Source organism: Styela clava, chromosome 12 (assembly GCF_964204865.1).
Source record: "Styela clava chromosome 12, kaStyClav1.hap1.2, whole genome shotgun sequence".
Lineage (NCBI taxonomy): Eukaryota > Metazoa > Chordata > Ascidiacea > Stolidobranchia > Styelidae > Styela > Styela clava.
In genome coordinates this window covers 7,206,811-7,230,118 of record NC_135261.1, presented here as the reverse complement: position 1 = coordinate 7,230,118, position 23,308 = coordinate 7,206,811, and the positions used below count along the sequence as shown (strand labels likewise).

Genomic DNA, 23,308 nt, shown 5'->3' with positions numbered 1-23,308 from the left:
CGCGCGGTACAATTGAAAGAATATATATAATGTCTATGGTGTATGTGTCAGACTTCCTTCATTTACTCATTCCACAGATTATTAACTATTTTGTCGCTTTTTGACCGATACAATCGGCCAATTGTAAAACGTAGATACGAGTTGATGTAAAGATAATGACCAAGGATACCAAAGTCGTGAAATGAAGAGTGGGGCTATTGAAAGAAATTGCGAAATTCAGAATCTGATCGCACGATTTTTATTTACATAGATAGTCACGCAAATACACGTATCGTAAAATTGAGCTTTTTGTCGGTATTCAATTCGTACTGGTTCAAGATGTGAATTACAGTTTAATTCAGCATAACGTTCTGTTAGTTTTATACATTATTTCTGTCAAGTGGTTCTTCAGTATATTTATAAGTCTGAACCATATCACGGTAAACCAACACAATCACTGCAAATGTAGTGAAACTGATATATTCCTACCATCCATGAAATTCGTAATCCAACTCAGCCGCTTTTAACTTCTAACAGATATATATACTAATTTTGCAGAATATCTTCGAGAAATAAAATATTTAAATCAGATAGCACATTTCAATCATGGCACGAGTCTGATTGTTTGCAATTTCTTCAAATCCATATCAACTTAATGTCTAACTTGAGATACCACTTAAAGTAGACAAGTGTTGTTCTTACGTGCTGGCTGAAAAGACGGGCTTTCTATCTGCCCTGTGTGTGTATTGAAATCGCCGTTTCAAAGTGTATGCAACGCATTGTACATCTATGTGTTTAATTAAATGGGAAATCGCGGATGAGGAAATGATAGCATATAGTCATGATTAGAACGTTATGTTCCTCGCTTTCGATTGTATATCGCTACATATACACTGTACTGATTTGAACCGTCAATTGAGTACTTTGGTTGTATGTGTTTGGTTCCTGGGGAAATACTGGCTAATACACATCCTAAACATTTTACTACTGCATCAATAATTGATCAAATTTAGTATTTTGAGAGAGAAGTTTCAGTTACTTAGAGGCTTTTTCGTATAAACTGCCTCTGACATAATACTGAAAATACCATTTTGCCAGTTGGTATGAAGACCATATAAATAGATTATAGACTATATGGTTTATCCCTGATTTTTGATCTAACCAACCTCAATGAGACTATGGTCTTCGAGGTATGTATCGTGTAGCAAACACTTTCAATCGAGTACCGCACGATAACAGCTCTACACCTCCTGGCGTCCTTAAAATGAAAAACTTAGGCTAGAAAATCCCCTTTTTACCGTATGTAACCTCATATCTGAATCTATGCAACGGAAAATAGTTTGACGCAACGATTCTACCACGCCCTTTATGCTAACTAACTCCATTTGTCTTTCCCTTTCAGACTGAGTATAAGTCATACTGAAGTACCAGTTAATTCGCAAAGTATAAGCCATCTCGTCACGGTTTTTCGACGCCGGCGTTATTGTACGCTCACTAAAGCGACTGACTTGCTACCCCGAGGGAGTTTAAATATAATTGCGTCGTATACGCTTGAGAGAACTCTTTGCCAAATCGACTTCCTGCTGCCACAGGCGCGTAGCTAATCCAAACGACTGAAGTTTCGCGCGCAATTGATACGCGCTGCAATATGTCACGACTAATGCCACTTGGGCATCTTCCATGCTTTGAGTTTTATACAAATAATAAAAGACCATGTCACGTGGCATTCGGGTTTTCATCTAATCGATCACAGCGCCAATCCTCACGATATGAACCGGATGACATCATTTCCTGTTGTCATATCAATTCAAATAGCAGTAAACAAGTGACCAAGCATGATCAAATTTGAAAAAAAAAAAACATGAAAAAGCTGTACTGTACTAGTTGTACCGGTACAAATACTCATAGCAGACGTGCAAGTGAATACCGTACAATGGAACTATGTGCCCATTTCCGTCTTAATTGTTTACAGTACATTTCTTTTGATATTTAATAAGATTGTTATGACAGAAAATTTTCATATTCGGGGTCTAGTGTAGTTCAGTACCTCTGGTGGGCGCGGCATAAATATTTTTGGATATGTAATTCCTGACCCCATCTGCCTACATCATTCAAAAATTACATCACTGTTACGTCACAATGACGTAATAGAGCTTGTCAAAGTATAGCGATAATCGCCCGTAGTGGCGTCTGCGACAACGACCTCACTAAAGCCAGCTAGCTATCTTTCTCGTATTCATGTGAATGTGACGTCGTAGGGATGTCATTTTTTGAATGACGTAATCAGGTAGGGGTTAGGAATGACATATGCACAAATTGTTACGCCACAACCACTAAAAGTACTACACTAGACACTTATTATACTCAGCTTACGAATATGTTATCTCAAAACACTATCAAAGACAGGAAGAAGTGTTCAGATTCCCAGTGGTGGAAAAATGCCACTAATTCATAAAAGTGCAATTCTAATTCTGATTTCTAAATTCGTACTATGTGTGAAATTCTTGCCCGCACTGATTATTTCCAGACACATTTAATTTAAGCTTCTCAAGTCCCATTCACTTACTGTTTGTTTATAACGAAGCAGTAACCTACTTGCAACACCCATAAAGTAATATTTACACTTTTGGCAACGGCTTGACAACTTGCTTCGAGGAAACTAGTGAGGATTACGTAACGGGATCAGAGATTTGTTTCGAAGTCTCGAAGTCTGCGTAAACCTCCATTCCGTAGCAAAATTCGATCGGTCTTTTAAAAAGAAAAACTTTAATTCATTCTAACATTTTCCCAGGTATCTCTGGATTTGATGACGAGAGATGCAATTCGATTTCTTGTGATTTTCTTCATTATTTATCTTGCATTCGGAAGTGGAATTACAGAGCTATACGCTCCGTTTGGAGAGTCGAAGGGTTGTTACTGTGACATGAAAAAGTGTAATCCTAAAACGGTAAGATGAATATAATCTATAGCCCCATCTGTTGGATGACATTTCACCTCCTTACCAAGTCTCCACTCATAATCCAACCAACATCAATTCGAAGCAGAATTGATGACTATTTTATAAGTCCATAAACTATAAGCGTATTACAATAGAAATTGGACGAAATGCTCCAAAATCCGATTGGAAATTCATAAGGAAAACACTAACTAACTTTTGGTTCTGAAAGGAAATCTGTGTTATCTCATCACCATTTTGAGTTGTAACTTGTATTCATCTCTGATCTTGGTTCCTCAGCCGATTTTTACCAAAAATACAATATTTGGAACAACGTAAAATATGTACTCCCTTTTTTAGATATTTTTAACTGATAAAATTCTAAAATTAACTATTTTTTCTTTATACTCGTTGATCTTTAATCTAACAAGTTCTCATAATTTTACTATTGGTAGTAATGCTCAGAATGTTATCTATATATAGTGGATTGTTTAATTTTATACCTAAGCCGCGCAAACCTATATGATCTAGGGCAAGGGTTCTCAGCCTGGGGTTCGCAGGAAGATTTTCGGGGGTACTTGGATGGAAGTTGAGTTTTCATGTGTTGCTAAATTTATTATCCTTCACTACCAGAGGAAAATGCGTGTATAAATAGAATAAATACTTTCGTTTATATCACTTACAATACAATTTAAAAAATTTTAGTCAATATATTACAACTTTGTTCGGTGTCTGTTTACGAGGTTCGGGTTGATTGTTCGGGTTGATTATGACCCGGGGGTAATTAACAGGAAAAAAGTTGAAAACCCTTGATCTAGCGGAAAAGGCATTTCAGTAAAGATCCTGACCATAGCCCGGAATTTATTAACTTTGTCCTCCAAGTGGCTCCAACAAGCTTTTACATATTATTTGTTGTTCATGACGTCGTGACTTTAATTAAGCTGGAGCAATTGATGAATTCGTTGTTCTGACAAAACTTATATATATATATATAGAATGAATACAAATTATATTTAGATGACAACAATTGCAACCCTGACCTCAGATAATTCGTCAACGACATCAACTATAGCAACAGGACAAATGCCCGAGGAATGTATACCATGCAAAGGTAAGACTACATTTGTAAATGCTTCTCACCGTTTGACATACCTTAAATAAAAAAAAATTTTTTAATATATTTGCTTAGTAAAATTTAGAATCCGAACAAATGAGAGAATAATTTGTATATCCTCTTGCCATATTCTGAATTTTTTTCCCCAGGGTTTGATTTAGTCGAATATTTGGTTTTGTTGCCAGGTGTTGCCAGCAACATTTTGTGGGGCATAAAACTTAATAATCAAGGACCGACTATTTATGGGGAAAAGTCTTTAATGTACTCTGACCTGGCCGTATATTTTATATCCATGGTACAAGTATGATTGTATAAACAAATGTCATTTTATTCGACACCGGTCGAAAGATACGAATGACGAACAAGAGATGGTAATAACAACGTTACAAGGAATATTTACTTCGATGTTTTGGACTTTGTTCGGATATTCGCAAGTTTTTAAGGACAACATGGGAACTGATTGCCCTGACAATGAATATCTTTTCACTGAAGTGGTCAGTCGTACGTAATAATGTATGCACGACTGCACGTCGTATACAGCTCACGTGTAGAATAATACTTTTCTCATGCAACTACTATTTAACTTTCTTGGCGATGCGTTTTCATGTTGCCTTCAAGCATGTCTTTGTTATGAAAAATTTACCAGTAGGACTAAAGTTATATACAGCAGTATAAGATTTAATTTAACGGTTATTCGATTTTTTTTTTTCAATAAAGTAAAAACAACATTTTTTTTCTGAAATGGGCATTAAACGAACAAATTCTTTTCGTAATTGACCAGCAAAATACCTGTGCTTGCTGCTTTGTATTTTAAAATAATCAAAATTTAGAATAAAAAGCACCGGAACTATATAAAAGAATTTTTTTGACGAGTAATTCCATTTTAACTTCTGAAAATTAGAAAGCGAATTGATCAGTATTTGACGGAATTGCACCCCAACAACAATAACAATAATAACAACAAAAGATTACCGAAACGATATTTAAGTTCATTTTGTGTCCAAATATAGCATTTTCTAATATATATAATATTTCGATCACACAGATGGTTTAAAATTAAAATATACAGAGATCCCAGCACACATACCATTACGTGCACTAATATTTTAATGGTTATCACTAACACAAATAACATTGCAATCAGCGTTGCTCGGTGTGCGTGTGCCAATGAGTGTTTATAGTCATTTTGATATGGAGACAATTTTACTGAATATCTCGTATGTTGAATGACAATTATATCTATAAATTTGGTACTACTGTAGTATGTGTAACAGGTTAGGAGTTAGGCAATAATTTTATTCCGATTTTCCTTAATTTAGGTCTATTACGAGTTCGAGGACTGTCTGTGTTAGCCAAGTGAATATACCCCCTGCCCATAGGTTTCAGTCCCTTTATACAAATTGATGTTAAGTTGACGAACAAAATTAGTTACCCCCATATTGGTACATATACTTCGCCATAAATTTTACTAGCGCAATAAGCAAAAATAAAAGCAATATGAATATTTCGTTTGTGTAAAGAGGTAAGTATTGTCTTTCGAGATTCATTTGCTTTTCAAGGTTAAGTCATAAAAATCAATAGATATATCGATGCAGTTTGTAAATGTTTGTCGAACAACTGTCGAATGAACACTTACGTAAAGATTTACTCTATATTTCTTATAAAAACCTTAACGAGGTTTATATAAACATTTAAATTTTTATTAAGCAAATATGTCTTCATTTAACTACGAGGTAACTGTCCCTTTAACTTTGAACAGTCCATGGCGATAAGGACTCTCATGCGCTCACGGTATCCCTCTGGGAAACTTTAATGCAACTGTTTTGGACACTGTTTGGTTATGGCAATCCTACTGTGTGGACGGACATTAACGATGCTTGCAAAAGACACCAAAGTGCAGAAGTGGTCAGTTTGCAACCAAAATAAGAAAATCCGTTCATTTTATTTAAAAAAAATTCAATTAATTTTTTTCTTACGTTATTAGTTGCAAATAATTTTATGCGTTCGAACTTTGTTTGTTTATTTATTTTTTAAGTGACAAATTTGATTGTTATTCACTTCACTGACCAGTGGTCGTCACCTGAAGCTGAAGGGCTCTTAGTAGCTAGCACCACTGATTTCCATTTCACATATTATGGTGTGGACCACATATTACCGGGGACCCAGGGCGGTTGGAGGAGAGCCACAAAGCTAGGCGCAGAGCTGATTTTACACATTCCTTCCCCTTTCTAGTTTCATTGGAGTTTGGATTTTGAAATCTAGCGATCAAAGTAACACTATAAATGCCACTGAAATAATAAACTGGGGGGCCATGAATGTCAAAATCCTCCGGAAGGGAGTCACGGTGAGTCATAGCAGTTTCGAAACCAGTGGTGTATCTTCTAAGCAACCTTCACTCACTTTTCTAACATGTCCCACTGTCAAAATTGTTCCACAGTCGGCTGACTTGTCTTGCATATGTCACACATCCCTTGTTCTACATCCTTTGACAAATGGAAAAATTGTGGGTCAAGTGGGATAAGTAGATCACGGTATTTATGAATTCTTGCAAAAGTGTGAAACATTTTTACACTTTACAATAATCTATCAGAAGGCGGCCGTACAAAATGCTTTGGTGTGAGGTAGACCAGAGAATATTCATTTATAAGAAGAATCACCTCGTATATCTGTAATGTTAATTTTCATTTTGATATCATAAATATGTACTATTTAGTTTTCTTAGTAAAGCGCAATGGGTGCATTTTCGTGTAATGTATAGTCTGTTGCGCAATGATGCTTGAATAAGATGGATGCAAAAATTATAAACAATAGCAATAGATTTTGACAATTTCCACTTTAATAATGCAGGTCAAAATGACAAATTTTGATTATGAAGTGGAATGGAATTATATTCTTTCTATTTGCATCAATAATAAATGACTAAACAACTGACTTTTTGAATACTGGAATAGCAAAGGCTGTTTCGAAGTCAATTCATTTTTATTTGCTAATATTCATCATGTTTCTGCTGCATGCTTTTTTGCATGCATTTTGTTTAATGCTTCATGCGGCTTGAGTTTGCATGGTTTTGGAGACACTAATTAACAATTTACTTTATTTTCTATATCAAGTACAAGATAAATAGCATATTTCAGTATGATAAGTATAGTACAAGAAAGAAATGCTCAAATATATAGCCTTCTAGCGACAACAACAATATTTAACCACAGAAAATTTTAAAGTAATTGGTCCAATAATTAAAAGAAAAGCGATTTTTTTCACAACAGCAACAAACAAAATAACAAAACGATTTAGAGATTTGCATGAAAATTTTGTTTAATGCTTTATGCGACTTGAATTTGCATGGATTTCGTGACACTAATTGACAATTTACTTTTTTATTTTGTATTTTTATATTGTATTTTCAATTTTTTATTTATTCAAGTTGCATAGTTGAATTAGAATTAAAATAGCTTTCGTGGAGACGGATGTGTTCTTGGATGGAACATAAAACGGGAATATAATGCACATTTTCGTTATGGCTTTACAATGTAAGAATAATTGCGCAAGATAGTAAGCATATAGTATAAAATACACAATAGGTGGACATATTTCAGTATAATAAGTATAGTACAAGAAAGAAATGCCTTAGCCTTCTAGCGACAACAACAATCTTTGACTAAAAATTTCAAAGTAATTGGTCCAGTATGTAAAGGGAAAAGTGATATTTTACAACAATAGCTATATGAAAAAGAATACCGCCAACAACCACATAGTAACAAAACAATCCAGATGTCCACTTGGTGTCTAATAATAGAGTATAATAAAAAGTTCCGTCTTAACATTTTTTACTTCTTGTTAGGTGGGAACAATTATCATATGTATGTATCACATTATTGCCATCATAGTATTGGTGAATATGTTGATCGCTATGATGAGCAACAGCTTTCAGAAAACTCACGACGATGCGGAGAGAGAATGGAAGTTTCATCGGTAAGATTTCTCTCTTTTTTCAATTGTTATATATCTCTCTCGTTTTCATTTTCTCCTTTCTTCTGTTTTGAATTAATTGCACAATCAACTTGTGTGCCGATACCACCTTTTTGCCAATACCGATATCGATCCCGATCCGATATCAATGAAAAGCCGACGATACCGATAAGACAATATTCAAAATTGCCAATATTCTCTCCTAGATGAGATAAAAAATCTGGGAAAAAGCGAAAATATCGGTCTGTTTTAGCACATACCAATTCAATTTCTGATACCGACAAAATTGCCGATATTGCTCGATACTCGGAATCGATTTATCGGTATATCTCTACTTAGCCTACGGCGGATGTTCCTAAACATAAAACTGCCAACGCAGTTACTTTGTGTCATGCAAATCACGGCACATTGCAAAAATATTCTCTTTACCAAACTTTTATTGCATGGACAAGAAAAAGTTTTGAATATATCACTGGTTTACAGAATGTATTATATGCGATTGTAAAAATTGTACAAATTGGTTTCGGTACATCTTATAGCGTGAGGACCCCCATTTAAAATTTCAAACCCCATTTCTAATGAAAAAATAAATTGATTAATTCCAACAAAATGTTGCTGCTTCCTATATGCGGTTGGTCAGAACTTTGCCTATTCCAATATTTAGAATCAACTCATTGATATTTTACATGTGTCTAGATTTAGCTCACTCTTTTAAAAATTTTTACAGGACGCAACTTTGGTTAAAATTCATTCGAAATGAAATCAATCGGCCTCCACCCATGAATTTAATTCCACGACCAAAACAAATACGACAATTGGCAAATAAATTGATGAAAAAGTTCCAATCTTGTGGACGAGGGGAAGACACAAATACTATCGAAGAAGATGGAAGATTACAGAATCAAATACGAATGGTAAAATAAAAACCTTATTTTTTTTTTTGAAAATACGTTTCAAATGTCCATTAACAAATTATAAACATCTCCTAATATTACATTCGGTTCATCTTATATCGTTAGGACTGCTCTTTGGTAGACAGCATACGCTATCGTAGCATCCTAATTACTCCTAGAATTAAACATTTAAATTAAATTGAATTCAACTTTTAAAATCCGGGTCAGGCCTTTTTTGCATGTTTTCATCTGAGTCAAAGCAGGGATCGTATCTCCTATTTTCTAACTATTCAGAATGTGAAACTCACAACAGTGATAATGAAGTCAAAACTGTTCATAGTCAAAACTCATTTAGCAATTTCAGCAATATATTAAAGAAGGACTAAACACACCATTTTTTTAACCCTAAGCTGGAATTGGAGTCTAATATTTTCTAAACCCGGATAAGAGTCGGAGTCTCGGTTATATTTCTTTAACTTGAGGTCGGATTCGATTGCAAATTTTTCCTTCTCCATAACCATGCGCTAAACGAGTAAAGTTTTATATTTTTTTCCAAACAAGGCTTTTATCGAGTAATTTTAGATTCGTTTCATGTCAGAATTAAATTGGTGAAACTTTTGTGACCGCATGGAGAAGTCAACTACATTTATATTGTACGCGCGTAATACAAAACCACTTCTGTTAATTTTTTATTCATTCGTTAAATGTGTAATTCAATATTCTAAACGTCTGAATATTTGTTTTAGCAACGTCGTCGCACCGGATTTGACTCCAATCAAGGCCGGTGCTTGGCTGGTTCGTGGAATGAAGGAGAAACTCGATATTCTAAAGTTCTTAGACTCGTTGTTATCCGGTATCTGAAAAAGAAAGTACTTAACAGCGAAATGGTTATATGATATTTATTGTGAGGTTATTATTGTGCGCAAATGTTCGCACAAAAATTGAAAAACGTCTTGAGAATGTGTTTAATGTGAAAATGAGAAAAAATTGTTTTATGATAATTTAGCGATGTCATGTTCCAATCAGCACACTGTATGTGCATTTTTCATCTGTATACGGGCTACTTAATGATAAACTAGCCCGTAAACGCGGTTGCAAAAAAGCGTAGTCGTGTTTTCCAGAACAAATAAACTCCTTTCATTTTTCTTTGAAATAAATCTGAGACCTTGGGAAAGGATGGTTAGGAAGGACTGTTTATATGCACTTCGCTATAATGACGTCACGAGGTTTCATGAATGATAAGAAGAAAGTCAAATTGTGTAAACGAATATGACGTCACCAATGACGTCACAAATTTGCAGTGTTATTATACAAAGTTAGGTATCCAATAAATATTGTTGTAAGTTTAAAATACATATTTTCCGTGACATCAACTTTTTATAAATTTTATCTAGTTTTAATTGATTGATTATGTCTTTAAAATGAAAACCATTTTTAAAATTTCAAACATTTTTAAATGACACATTTTATTTCAAATAACATCAGGAACTGAAATTATTTGTAATGACATCACAGTCTGAATAATTGAATTTGATGGCACTAACTATTGTTTCACAGACTAAAATCTTTGACTGGCGTAATAAATTGAGTATTGTGATAAAATTTTGAATGACATTTTTATGAAGTTTAAAATGACCTCACGAACGCAGGATTTCGAATGAAGTCAGAAACTCCAACATTTTGGACGAGTTTACAAAATTAAGCAGTTTTTAAAAAAAATCGGAATAACGTCAAGAACTATGGATTTTTGACATTTTGCTAAAAACCGAAGTTTTTGAATTGAACTTCTAGAGACTTAGCCCAGCAAATTGAAAATAAACGTCTTTATTTTTAATTCCTGTAGAAATAAACTTGTGTGTGAGATATACTAAAGGTGCTGATGAGATATGCTGTAATCATTTGTGTACGATTTCCAAATTATCGAGTTCATAGTATTTCATGTTGGTTTGTTATGGAAAATATATATAGTCTGTTACAAATATATATAATGGATGCTTAAAATATATATTTTTTTGGGGGGTTTCCTTTTTTCTGAGATTATTTTTTTTAGGATCATGATCAAAGTATTTTAACATTTTATAGCTATATCAATCAGTCCGTAGCTGGACATTATTAGTATTACATAAAATCTTGCCTTAAGCCACAAAATGTTGCCTATTATTCAAAGTATTGCCGTGTGACGTCAAAAACGTCTTGAAAACGTCTTTCATCATTCTTTAGAGCAGTGGTTCTCAAACTTTCTGAGCCACGCCCCTTTTTAGAATTTGTCGAGTCTCGTGCCCCCACCTCAAAAATACCTAGCTAAAAATAAGCTACAAATAACGAATAGCAAGGCGAAAGTATGTTTTATTCCAAAACACGTTGGAAATACGTGAATGGAACGTAAATATCCAAAATAAGATCAAATCATGAGAAATATTTTTAATTTTAATTAGCTCCACCCCCCACAAAAAAAATTCTACGCTTCACCGTTCGAGAAACACTGCTTCAGAGAATGATATTGTATACTTTTAATACATATCAATGAATTTATTGATCTCTTCTAATCGCGTTGAAGTTCTTATGTATTTTTTTCGGTTTTTCAACCTGCACCTTTTTCTTCAATTTTGCCCCAAATATGACTCATGATTGAACCTTAATACTATTTTTTTATCATTGATGCTGGGACGTATTGATCCAGAATTTCTAAACTATAAATGATAAAATAACTTCTCAAAAACATTGCCTGATACCAGTCTCTTAACGTTTCTATCTGTTTCCCGCCATTTCTTGGTTTTCTATTACTTATAATGTTAAAATATTATGCTTATTATTATGTTCGAGAATAAAATAATTATCAGAGTAACAGTGTTTTGTGATTGATCAAGCTGATTTATTGTTATTGGCAGTGGTGGGATTCAGCCGGTTCGCACCGGTTCTATAGAACTATCTCACGGAATTTTATGAGACCAGCAAACCGTTTAGCATTACTGGTTACTGTCAATGTTCTGTTTGTAACAGAACTGGCTGAAAAATATAACTTTTGTGAAAAAAACAGCTAACAAAAACTTTGAATTTCACCACTGGTTATTGGACATTAATTCGGATCGTTTTTCTAATTGTTCATTTTAATCTTCTTCTTGTTGTTGCTGTTGTTTGTTGTAGGAAACACAATTGGCCTTTCTGTTGATTTACAGTACACAAAGATGGTATGGAGACCGCTAAAACGTTATTTGTTATATTTTTCCTTATCTGTACTGTGGAACGCGATTGCACCAAAATTTTGCAGTGGGGTCGCGTGCAGATTTTCAGGGGTCGCTTAATTTCTGTCAAACATGCGCATACAAGTGACTAGGATTCAAACCTTGGAAAGTGAAATTTGTGCTGGTCGGCAGGGGGTGTCTCCAAAATGTCGTGTCCCACTTGTCCCACGTGTACCACATGTCACGCCTGTACCACTCGTCCCACTTGTACCACGTGTACCACTTGGACCACGTGTACCACTTGGACCTCGTGTACCACTTGGCCCACGTGTATCACTTGGACCACGTGTACCACTTGTTCTACTTGTACCACGTGTCCCACTTGTCTCACTGTACCACGTGTCCACGTGTCAAAAGTTCAACTTCGGGTATATTGCCCTATTTTCAGATATAACTCGACCATTTATTGTCCAAACGGCGCCAAAATTGCTCGGTTGAACATTCATGTGGTACTTAACATTTCATTTGGTCAGCAGTACCGGTATTAGTAATGCAATTAAGTGACAGTGTTACGAGCGCCAATAATATTTTCCGTTTTATAGCATTTCCGATCATGTTACATCCGAATGAGTAGTAGTCCTTAGTACTTATCTTTTCATTTATAATTAACTACAGGTTAAACAGTGGTCCCACCTGCTGGTCCGCAAATCGTTTTTTTGCCAGTCTGCGCGAAATTATGTTGGTTTGATATTTTGTACCAGTGTTATACTCCAGTGATTTGTTTCACTCTCGATTCAATAATAGAGGAATCTGTAATATGTTAACATTAAAACTAAAAATAATAATGACACTGTTGGAATTTTCAAATCTATGTATATTTAGAAGAAATATCTTACTATTTTCCTATCGTACGCCTCCTTACAATCTACCACATTTTATCAAGTCGTATGTTTCGTTAAAGAGCGGTTATAATTTTGATCTAAGAGATTTTTACATCGTGGTTTTCATGCGACGCAATTTGTTATCAGATCTTCTTATGTTTCCCCGTTTTTTCGGCTCATTGCCGGACTGGTTCATATATATTTGTGGGTAAATTTTCACCGTCAACGTCCACTTGCCGTCGATGTACACGTACTTTGTTCCCATTGAGATAATTGAACTGATATATTGATTTTTAAAGTTGCTGAAAGTTTCAAGTAATGGGGTCGCGAGTATCCTTGGGCTTCGATTTTATGAATATCGGGGTCGCGAAATAAAAGTTCGGAAACCACTGATATGAAGTTCTGTGCCCAGTAGGGCAAATTGATGAAAACGTATTTGTTTGGTGTGTAGCGTTAAGGCGCACCGAATAGTCCTCCTCAATCCTGCTAATCCCTTCTTTAAATTTTGTTGATGATTACCACAATTTTGTGCCGAATTAAGTAACGGTTTGTTCTGTTTCCGTAGTCATCTCTGTTACTTTAAAGCTTGTGTACAGGAGTATTATCGTATTCGTTCTGATAGCTTGCGTGTAGAAATAGCATATATCCAAGTTATTACTGAAAACGTAATGTACATTGGGTCGTTTTGTTGTTCTTGATGTTTCTCTTCTTGTCGTCATGAAAAATCGCCTTTCTCATCAAATACTGGACCAATTAATTGCTTTGAAATTTCCAGATGTTAATGATTGTATTTTTTGCTAGAAGTCTATTACTTTTATTTATTTAAAAAGGTTCTGTGGGTTCTATGGGATTACTTTTTGCGTGTAATGAATGACATCACCAAAATTTACGCACCTTGTGGCGGTTCCGCTTTTTTGTTAGTCGTGAAGACTGCGGTACCGGTAGCCGACTGTGACAGACTGCATACCCATATTTAATTTTGGCCATCGTCATATATTTGAGTGTCGCTCTCTTTTTAACAAATTATAAGCATACGGATTCAGAAAGGCATAGTTAGTAAAGCGGGACCCTGAAACTGAAAGTTATCCAATTTGTTTGCAAAAATGATAACTAGATAAATGGCACCAGAAATGATCTACAGTTATCTTAAAACAGTTTACAGGTTGAAACAATTTTGTACACAAAGATCAGCTGTTTTATTTGAATATTTGTTTAAAGCAAGATCACGTTGAACCTTTTTTATACAAAGTTCATAATTTATCTCAAATTATGTAGTTTAGGGAAAATAAAAAAAATATGCAACCACGTTTACGAAACAAACTGCCGAACTTGCATGTACGTATATCTAAATTGAGGTTCATCTTCTCATGACCTTTAATAGTTATATGTAAATAAAAATAATACATTTGAATAAAACTAGTAGAAAAATAACGTCGCTGATAAATATTTCGACGCGAATCAACGAGGCTATAAATAAATCCGTAAACCTTTGTAACAAATTCATCCATTAAAATTCAAATTAAATTATATATATGCATATTAAATTGTATTTAAATGAGTAATTTTCTATTATATTCAAAATGTTGGAGTCAATGTCAATTATCTCTTCTGATCTGAAAACCCTGTTTTTACATTTTAAAATCTAGATTTCCACACAATCCAAATATACTTATAATGTAATAACTAAACGCTTCAAATAAAAAGGATATTTTTGGCCATGGCATGCAAACAATTTTAAAACTTTTCATTTCACTTTGCACTGCTAGTTGCTAATACTTAGCGCCAAAAAATAAATAAATGTTGGTTTCAACAAAATAGTTTGAAACGATTAAATTCTTGAACAAGCCTTCAAAATTCAACAGCGAGTTTAAAATGGATAACATTGTGAATGTCGATACCCTTGGGCTTCAGTCTACTTTGCCTAATGGTAAATCCGGCACTGCTGTAAGCCCTATGTCAAAACGCAAAACAGCTATATTTTCTGGGCGAGCTACCTCGACAATAATTTACCGTTGCCACAGTGCCGTGTTCCCTAGCGGTCGTTATCTGGTGAATTGTCGCTACTCCCGTGCGTGTACCATGTTAGGGCTAGGGCATAGGCCATAATTTCATTCCGATTATCCTTATTTTAGTTTATTACGAGTTCGGGGACTGTCTGTCGTGGCCCAGTGAATATACCCCCTACCAACAGGCTTCCGTCTCTTTACACAACTTGATGTAAAGTAGGCGAACAAAATTAGTCACCTTCACATCGGTACACACACTTCTGGAGCGCGGGATAGTTAACTGTACGCCTGATGACAAAACATAAAACAGGTACATATATTGTCGATGTGGGCTACTTCGAACGATAGTTGAATATTGACTTGTTCTAAGCTAGTCGTCGAAATAAAATATTCTGTAATTAGTTTATCAGATGGCGAATATGTTTTTCACTGGAAGATATGGCCGGCAAATGCCGTCAGCGACTTAATCACAAATTTGCGAGTTAATCAGCCATTTGAGACATTGGTTTAATCAAAGGTGTGAGTGGGCCACAACTGAGACTATTCTGTGATGTAATGATACGATTGGCATTTGACAATCGTTGCTAACTTAATTTCGTACGCTTTTCTAGCAAATAATACAAAGTTAACAAAACGACCTGGCCCAAGACACAATGTTATAGAAACAGACAAGGATACAGAGCGTTACTTAATTGTATTATGAAACAGCAAAAATAACAAGTAGTTGACAAAGAATGACAGTTGAGCAAAAATTCATCGAAGACAAAAAAACATTACTATGGCAATATACAAGGCCAAATAGAATAAATGATAGAACTATTGTGACGACAATTATCCGTGTTTAAAAGCAGATTTCTACCATCAAGTTGATTTATGATTTGTGATTTACTAATTACATAATTTTTGTTCACATAATATTATACAGCAAAGAGCTCTGGAACTGTTAAAGGATTTTCACAGGATGGAATAATGTTCTACATAAAAGTCGGCTGTTTTATTTTACTAACTGTTCTAAGCAAGATCAATTTAATACTTGTTACCAAAGTTTTAATTTAATCTTATAATTTCATGATGAATAGTTTGGTAAGCGAAACAAAAATGAATTTGATGATACAAAGTGTCCGAATACACTTATCTGAACAGATTTTAAAAAAGTTAAAAACTATTATTCCTTTTAACGGAGAGCGATGCTCAAATATATTAACACGAAGATCAACGCAAAGCAGAACAGTCCAACAATTGATGGAAATGGATTTTTTATCTTCGCGCTCTATGGATAATGAGAGTTGGAAAACAAAATTAAAAAATTTAACATTGCGTGGCATGCATTTGTGGATAAAATTGAACAAAGCAAAAAGCTGAAGAATTGAAATCAACGAAAGACAGTCGCTATAACATCACCGTACAGCAGACTCTCATTTACTGTAACCTGGTGTAAAATCATTAATATTGTACATATGACATCTTATTGATAGATCGCCAAGTTTATTTCATATCAGTTACAATGAACCATGACACATTCCATCAATGTATTCCAATCTCATGCTATTGTGAGCATACCATGTTTGGGGATAAACTCGAATGTATCGGCCTATTATTACATGCGGAAACATGTTGGTGACCTTGGTGTTTCTGTCGTTATTTCCAGTAAATATCTGAAATATAAATGAGGATCAAAATTATCACAATAAGCTCAACAGAAAATAATTAATTATAGTAATTAAATAGTATATATATATATAAATCAGAGGTGTGCAGCATTTTTTCTCGATGGTCTATAATCTATATAACCAACTTCAAGCATCTAGCTGGACCTCACAAGCAGTAATGAATGCACCGAGACAATAGCCTGTGAGCGGCTCATTAAACACATTATTAAACTGTCGGATTGGGATTTTATGCTTGATGGACAAATATCTGAGTGTTGAAAAGAGCCACGCTGAATGACTTGGTGGGCCGGGATATGGCCCGCCGACTGTCTGTTGCACCCCCTGATCTAAATAATAAATAGCTAATAGAATTTTTCATTCGTTTTGCGTTCTCTTTGCCACCTTGACTGGTATCTACTTTAATAAGTATAATTGCATAAATAATCTGTTTCTTGAATTTAAGATGAAAGTCTGCAACCTTGTTGCTGACAAGCTCGTAAACAATGACCATGAAATTCCATATTATTATAAAACTGTTAAAAATCATTATTATTTGCAAATCGAGCTTGATTACTGAATACATAATAAATGCAGTTTTATAAAGGCAAAAAGAGTTTCGAGATACTATCTTACCTTGTCTGAACCATTCTCTCGTATTGTTATCATTGCGCTGGTAGAATTTCCATACGATATTTTGAAAGACCGAACCCATTGATCGTAATCTAGTCGTCCCTGTGTCACGATTCCTCCTATTGGTTTTGGCGCATTGAAATCTACCTGATGCCATTCTCCTATTACCTCTATAAAAAATTAATCACTTGTTTTAATATTTTACGAAGGTGTTATCCCTACTCACATTTTTGAATGCGTCTAGTTTAGAGGTCCATAATTTTGCTATACAGACTGTCGAACTAGCTGGAAATCAAAGTTGAATCAAATAGTAACCACATTACACTGTAATTGCAGAAGCTATTCAGAAGTAATAACTATACATTCCATTGCATTCTGTGCAATATGATAGTTGTGACTGTGATAATAAACTCTTTTGAGTTCATAATAATGTGTGAAATAATTCAGAGTTCGTTTTGAAGCTTTTATTAGTAACTTATGTACTTGTCGACTGTGACATAATTTAACAAGCATTCAAATAAATTTATATAAGTTACGAATTCGGATAAAGACATAGTTTTCACAAACGTAAAAAGGGCATATTTTTTAGTTATTTTCAATGATTCTTCTTAAATTAATTATAGAAAATCACAATCACGTACTTCTTTTAGCAGCCCATACTTCATATTTCTCCCCAGAACGATCCACATTGTCCAATCTTCCATAATAAGCTTGATAACTGGAACTATAAATTGATGAAGCTGTGATTTGTGAGTCAGGAATGATGTGACGATTCTTTACACCCATGTAGCAAATCTCAGCTGAAATTAAGAATTATAAGCTGGTATATATATTTTATAATATGACGTTTCATTCTTGATTGTCTCGTTTGTATTTGCAGGGAACACTGAAGTATTCCGAGGAACATTACTTAAACCGGGCATATGAAAATACAATTGCATGTAATAATTCTGCATACGTTAACAGTAGCAGGGTACTTACGATTTTTGTTCGCCAAAAGCTGCTTTTCAATCATCAGGAAAGAATCTTGAGAAAAGAAAAAAAAAGAACGTTGAAATATTCAAGAATATGTATTATGTATAACATGTAATAATTGAACCGTAATTAACCAATTACAATACATTTTCGAAATTATTCGTTTCAAACAATCACCTTCCAACTTCTTTATCCTTTCTTCTAGATGTTCCGCTGTTCCAGGTTCACCCCGTTCTCCTTTTATTCCTTGCAATCCACGGGGTCCTTCAATTCCTCTTATTCCTGGCCTTCCCTGGCATTGACTTGAGTCACATCTGGCGAGACTCGAATTGCCGTTTGCCACCACGTGTGAACAAAATTCATACAATGTCGGCATATGACATAACACACAAGGAAAGAGCAAAATCAAGGTGACAACAACGGTAAATTTCATATTAGATTTGCGGATAATATTTCCTGAAATATATCAGCAGAATTGGATTAAAATGTTCAAATGGGAAGCTTTTCAAAATTTTAAATAAATTGAACTTTTTGTCAATATGGAGCTAAGTAGGGTTTTTAAAATCATAATATGCTTCACAAAACTAATCATTTGAATCTAACAACTTGCTTGTGGTGTTACCCACCGGACTCGTCTGCACTTCATAATAAAGTATTTACTTTTCAAGTTTTAAACAATCTTGTCTTATTGTTCTACAAAGCTGTTATTCGTATGATTTATAAAATATCGGAGTAACGTATTTTTTGTTTAAATATTTTCTGTGTTTGACAGAATCGGGACATTCTAGTAAGCGTAAAACTCTTTTACTGAATTTAGAGATGAATCAAGTTAAGTATATGGCGAACTTGAATAGGTTAATTTTACGTTTTTGGATTTTGAGGTTTGCTAATATCTTGTTATCTTAAAAGAATTCCCCCAAAGTAGGTTTCAAAAAATTATAATATGATAGCATTTACAACTGAGTAACTCTTTCTTAGTAATTACGTGTAAACTTTTCTGGCAAATATCACCTATTTAAAAAAAAATTACGGTAGAGTTATTGAAATCAGTGAATTAGAATAGTACTATTTCAAAAATTAACATCGCTATATTTATGAGGGTAAATATTTTCAGATGATTAGAAGCAGAAATTTGAGAAGTCTTATCTGCAAGCTCACGTCATAAATTATAACTGGAAACATTACGAATCATCTTTAAATCAGGGGGAACAACCTGCAACCTTGGTGGCGTGTGTTTCAGCTGCACTATAAGCACAGTGCAAGAATATTTTAGACGTAATTAGTAATAAATACCTTAGAATTAGATAATTGCTTGCTTTTGTTGGCGTGCTTTCCTGTGTTAATAACTTAATAATATAATACCTCCATTTTGTCTATCAGTGATTCGCAAAGTGGGCAAAATATCCATCTAGAGTCTGGACTAGAGGTCGAATAGGGTATAATATGGGTCAAATAAAGGGGGTGGGGGGCGATAGTTCATTCGCGAAACTTGTTTTTTATAGAAATGGATCATACATAACCGAATTCCAAATTGTCTCCTAATATTGAGAAAACTTCTGGACGATCACTAAGCTCACCCACCCCATTAGAAGACAACATATTACACATACATAATAGAACACTTGTTAATTGATTTGTATTAATCTTTTTTCTTTACTTGTATTTCCGGGTCTTTCCTTGTATTTCCGGGTGCGATAATAATGAATTGTGTGTTGGAAATGGGCAATGGTATATAAATGATTAGATGATTAATAAGCGAATTGATGTTTAAAATGTAGTCAGTATTTGGCAGCTACGAAAGAAATTTATTATCGTCTTAGTCACAAATATATGAGATATAGGAGCCAATTTATAGAAACGACTCGAAAAAATACTTGATTTCAGTCGCGGATGTATTGCTCATACTAAAACGTATTGGGATAGACTGTACAAAACAGGTTGTGCACCCCTGCTCTAAATATTGAGAATTTTTCATAGTGTATAGCTGACTTCTCATCGATTTGCTCCGCGCCAAGGAGACTTGAGGCCAAGCCGGCTGAAGCACGAAGAACCGCACTGAAAAGCACCCTATCTGCAATACTGACAACCAGAGCCCTATTGCTCTCAAATTGTATCAGCAGAATTGGATTGAAAATGTACAAATGAACAAATTTTCAGAATTTTATATAAATTTATCTTTTTACAGTATAGAGTTAATTAGGGTTTTCAAAATCATAATTTGCTTCACATATGAAACATGCGTTCCAGCTAAATCAGCTCTATTTATTCTAGTAGTATGGGTGTCGGCAATATCTCAAGATACGCTGTTTACAACTTATACTTGTTTTCTTAAATGTTATTGACCCGTATGAAAATTTTTATACCTTCCCCTATGGTGTGTGGGGTACACAGTAACTCACAAAAGAATTTCATTCAGAATCTTCAATTACACCTCTACTCATTTCTTTGACTATGTCACGCATTCTAACTACTGGTGTTGACAAAATTCGAATACGCAAATAAATAGAAATTGGGATGCTGGTTTGATCTTTGTGATCCTAAACAGCACAAATTTTTTAATGTAGTAAAAATTATTCCAATAAAAATCTGGTTACTTTTCATCTATTACAACTATGAGTCTATATATCATACTCGAAATCAAGTTTAAAATGCCTCCGAAATATTAAAACACCGTTTTTTATTTGCTTCATAAAATATATAACATACTATTTCAATTTCTTTGTCAAATGATCATATTTCCTATATTTATTCTAGTCCCCGCAGTTTATGCAATTTACTTGTAGTCCGAGATCGAGCAATTTCGCTCATGATGTACCGCCGAACTCGCCCGCACTAAGCAGCACAGTAGTACTTGGTTACTCTCTTCACGTTTTAAATATTTTCTTCCACTGAGCAATATAGTGTTATCCATCTGAATTATATAATCTTTGAATTAGCTTATTTTATGAAACATTCCTAGAACAAGAAAAAAAACAAATAGGAAATTTAATATACTCAAACATAAAAGTGCTTGTAAATTGTTTAGTTTCTCTACTCTTGAGAGAGTCTATCAATTTATTTAACAAAATTTAATTGCTGCTGAAATATTGCATTGTCACGATGACTGGTATTCAACTCATTCCTATGATCTCAGTGGAAAGATTTTAGCAATCATTATTTTCTTTTTCGGTGAAAATAAAAAGGGATATGTTATACCCATATATATGAATTGCTATTTCAACTGAGTGCACTCAGCCAATGTCAATACCGTCACGTCTCAGCTCACGTAGTCGATTTTAAATATACACCATTTTATTTGATATTGAAATAATGCAATCTCACGATGATGTCGATTACTTCAAGATCGAAAAGCACTGCTTAAATATTTAATCTTAGAATATCTCAACAGATACTACCCTAATATCATTAAAATCGATTTACCTCCCCTTTTTTGCCCGGGTAACAAGTGATTATATTGAAGCTTGATTGACTTTATTGTTTTGTTTTGAATCGCAACAATCATGATCATGCCAAAATATAGGCTGTTAGATATTTTTGAAATGTAGTTTTGCTCTTCTATTATTCGACTTGATATTCGAATAATTTGCCTGCCCTACTCAGTAATCAGAAAGCAATTATTCAATTGATTAATTTTATGTTAACAAACTTGCCTTTTATGTATTATGTAAATTACCTACAGCGAAATCAGGACTTAGCTGATATTAATGTTTGGTAAAAACGTTTGCGGCCCGCAACGAATTTTGTCACGTGAAAGTGGCCCGCGAGACGAAAAAGGTTCGGCAGGCCTGTCGTAAATTGTTCATTTTTTCTACTCTTGAGAGAATCTAACAATTTATTTAACAAAATTTAATTGCTGAATAATGCACTATCACGATGACTGTTATTCATCTCATTCATATGATCTCAGTGGAATGATTTTAGCAATCATTAATTTAGATTTTGATGAAAATAAATGGGGATATGTTATACCCATATATATGAATTGCTATTTCAACTAGCACTAAGTGCACTCAGTCAGTGTAAATACCGTCACGCGTTGGTTCACGTAGCCAATATCATTTGATAATAAAATTTTGCAATCTCACGATGATGGTGAATGTTTGTCGATTTTTTCGAGATCGAGAGGCTCTGCCTAGGTATTCGATCTCAGAATATCTTAACATATGTACGTATCCTGATATCATTAAATTCGATTAACCCCTTTTTTGCACATGTAGCAAGTGATTATAACGAAGCTTGATTGGGTTTTTTTGTTGTTGTTGTTTTGAATCGCAAAACGTCACAATAGGAAATCGAAATCGGAAATATTTTGTCATGACCATGCCATAATATATGCTGTTAGATATTTCTGAAATTCGAAGACATTTAATATTATAAAAAATTTATTCTCTAATAATGCTGTCACAGTTTGCTATGGCGTTACAATTACTTGTTTAAATGTTTGAGATCAGTAACAAACACATGGTAGAAACTGCAACTTGTGCGTGTGGACAGTGTAAATTGGTAAATTGACCAAGAGAGTGATACCTGGTAAACGTAGAATCTCAGTAATGGTTTAGTGGGGGGTGTGCAACCATCAACAGGCGGCATAGATACAAATAACTTAAATAACAGCACACATAACAGATTAAAGTAAATTCGCGGTCGATCTCGAAAATAACTGGCTAACAATAAGTTACAAATAACAGATAGGCGAAAGTATGTTTTATTCAAAAACACGTTGGAAATATGTGGATGGAATGTGAATATCCTAAATATAAAATGCAAATATCCAAAATAAGGTTGGCGAAATCCAATATAACAAATATTCTTATTTTTAATTAGCTTCACGCCCTCATGACCGTCTGAGAACCATGCACTGTTCTACATTCTTATCAAAAAAATAATCTGTTAAAAGTAGGGATGGCGGAATCTAGTCTGGATTCGATTACATATATGTATAAACTGCTTTAATGTTATGCTGGGTTGCTACGACGCCGCAAACTTCACTATATATTTAATTTTTTTTTTTTTGCTTGAAGCTAAAAGGCGGTTACATTGAATGATTTCAAAAATCTCTGTGGGTTCTGGGGGATTCGTTTTTTTGTGCGATTTT

The 23,308-nt window shown here is 34.2% G+C and overlaps 2 protein-coding genes across 4 annotated transcripts in view; one reads left to right on the top strand and one right to left on the bottom strand.

Moving 5' to 3' along the window:
• LOC120329457 (short transient receptor potential channel 4-like) overlaps positions 1 to 11,729 on the top strand; it is a 50,979-nt gene extending 39,250 nt beyond the window's left edge. Inside the window, exons 15-20 of one of the 3 annotated variants that reach the window (XM_039396096.2) lie at positions 2,771 to 2,926; positions 3,932 to 4,025; positions 5,788 to 5,933; positions 7,870 to 8,000; positions 8,725 to 8,911; positions 9,637 to 11,729. In XM_039396096.2, the coding sequence (XP_039252030.2) occupies positions 2,771 to 2,926; positions 3,932 to 4,025; positions 5,788 to 5,933; positions 7,870 to 8,000; positions 8,725 to 8,911; positions 9,637 to 9,786 (864 nt within the window). In that variant the 3' untranslated portion in view covers positions 9,787 to 11,729. Of the gene's footprint in view, positions 1 to 2,770; positions 2,927 to 3,931; positions 4,026 to 4,376; positions 4,523 to 5,787; positions 5,934 to 7,869; positions 8,001 to 8,724; positions 8,912 to 9,636 lie in introns of those variants that run through there. The other 2 variants (XM_039396095.2, XM_039396097.2) reach the window with 2 other exon arrangements.
• A 3,905-nt stretch (positions 11,730 to 15,634) lies between these two features.
• LOC120329488 (lactadherin-like) lies at positions 15,635 to 18,692 on the bottom strand. Its single transcript, XM_039396136.2, has 5 exons — positions 18,391 to 18,692; positions 18,220 to 18,264; positions 17,880 to 18,038; positions 17,242 to 17,408; positions 15,635 to 16,614 (listed from the first exon to the last, which is right to left on the bottom strand). The coding sequence occupies exons 1-5, from the start codon at positions 18,644 to 18,646 to the stop codon at positions 16,459 to 16,461; spliced, it is 783 nt and encodes a 260-aa protein (XP_039252070.2). The 5' UTR covers positions 18,647 to 18,692; the 3' UTR covers positions 15,635 to 16,458.
• Positions 18,693 to 23,308: the final 4,616 nt, after the last annotated feature.

What these genes read in the sequence shown, in the direction of transcription:
- LOC120329488 (XM_039396136.2), bottom strand. Translation starts at nt 18,646, where the DNA reads ATGAAATTTACCGTTGTTGTCACCTTGATTTTGCTCTTTCCTTGTGTG. An exon ending in AAGGATAAAGAAGTTGGAAG is followed by an intron (nt 18,265 to 18,390) that starts GTGATTGTTTGA and finishes TCTTTTCTCAAG; the next exon opens with ATTCTTTCCTGATGATTGAA. An exon ending in AGTATGGGCTGCTAAAAGAA is followed by an intron (nt 17,409 to 17,879) that starts GTACGTGATTGT and finishes AATTTTTTATAG; the next exon opens with AGGTAATAGGAGAATGGCAT.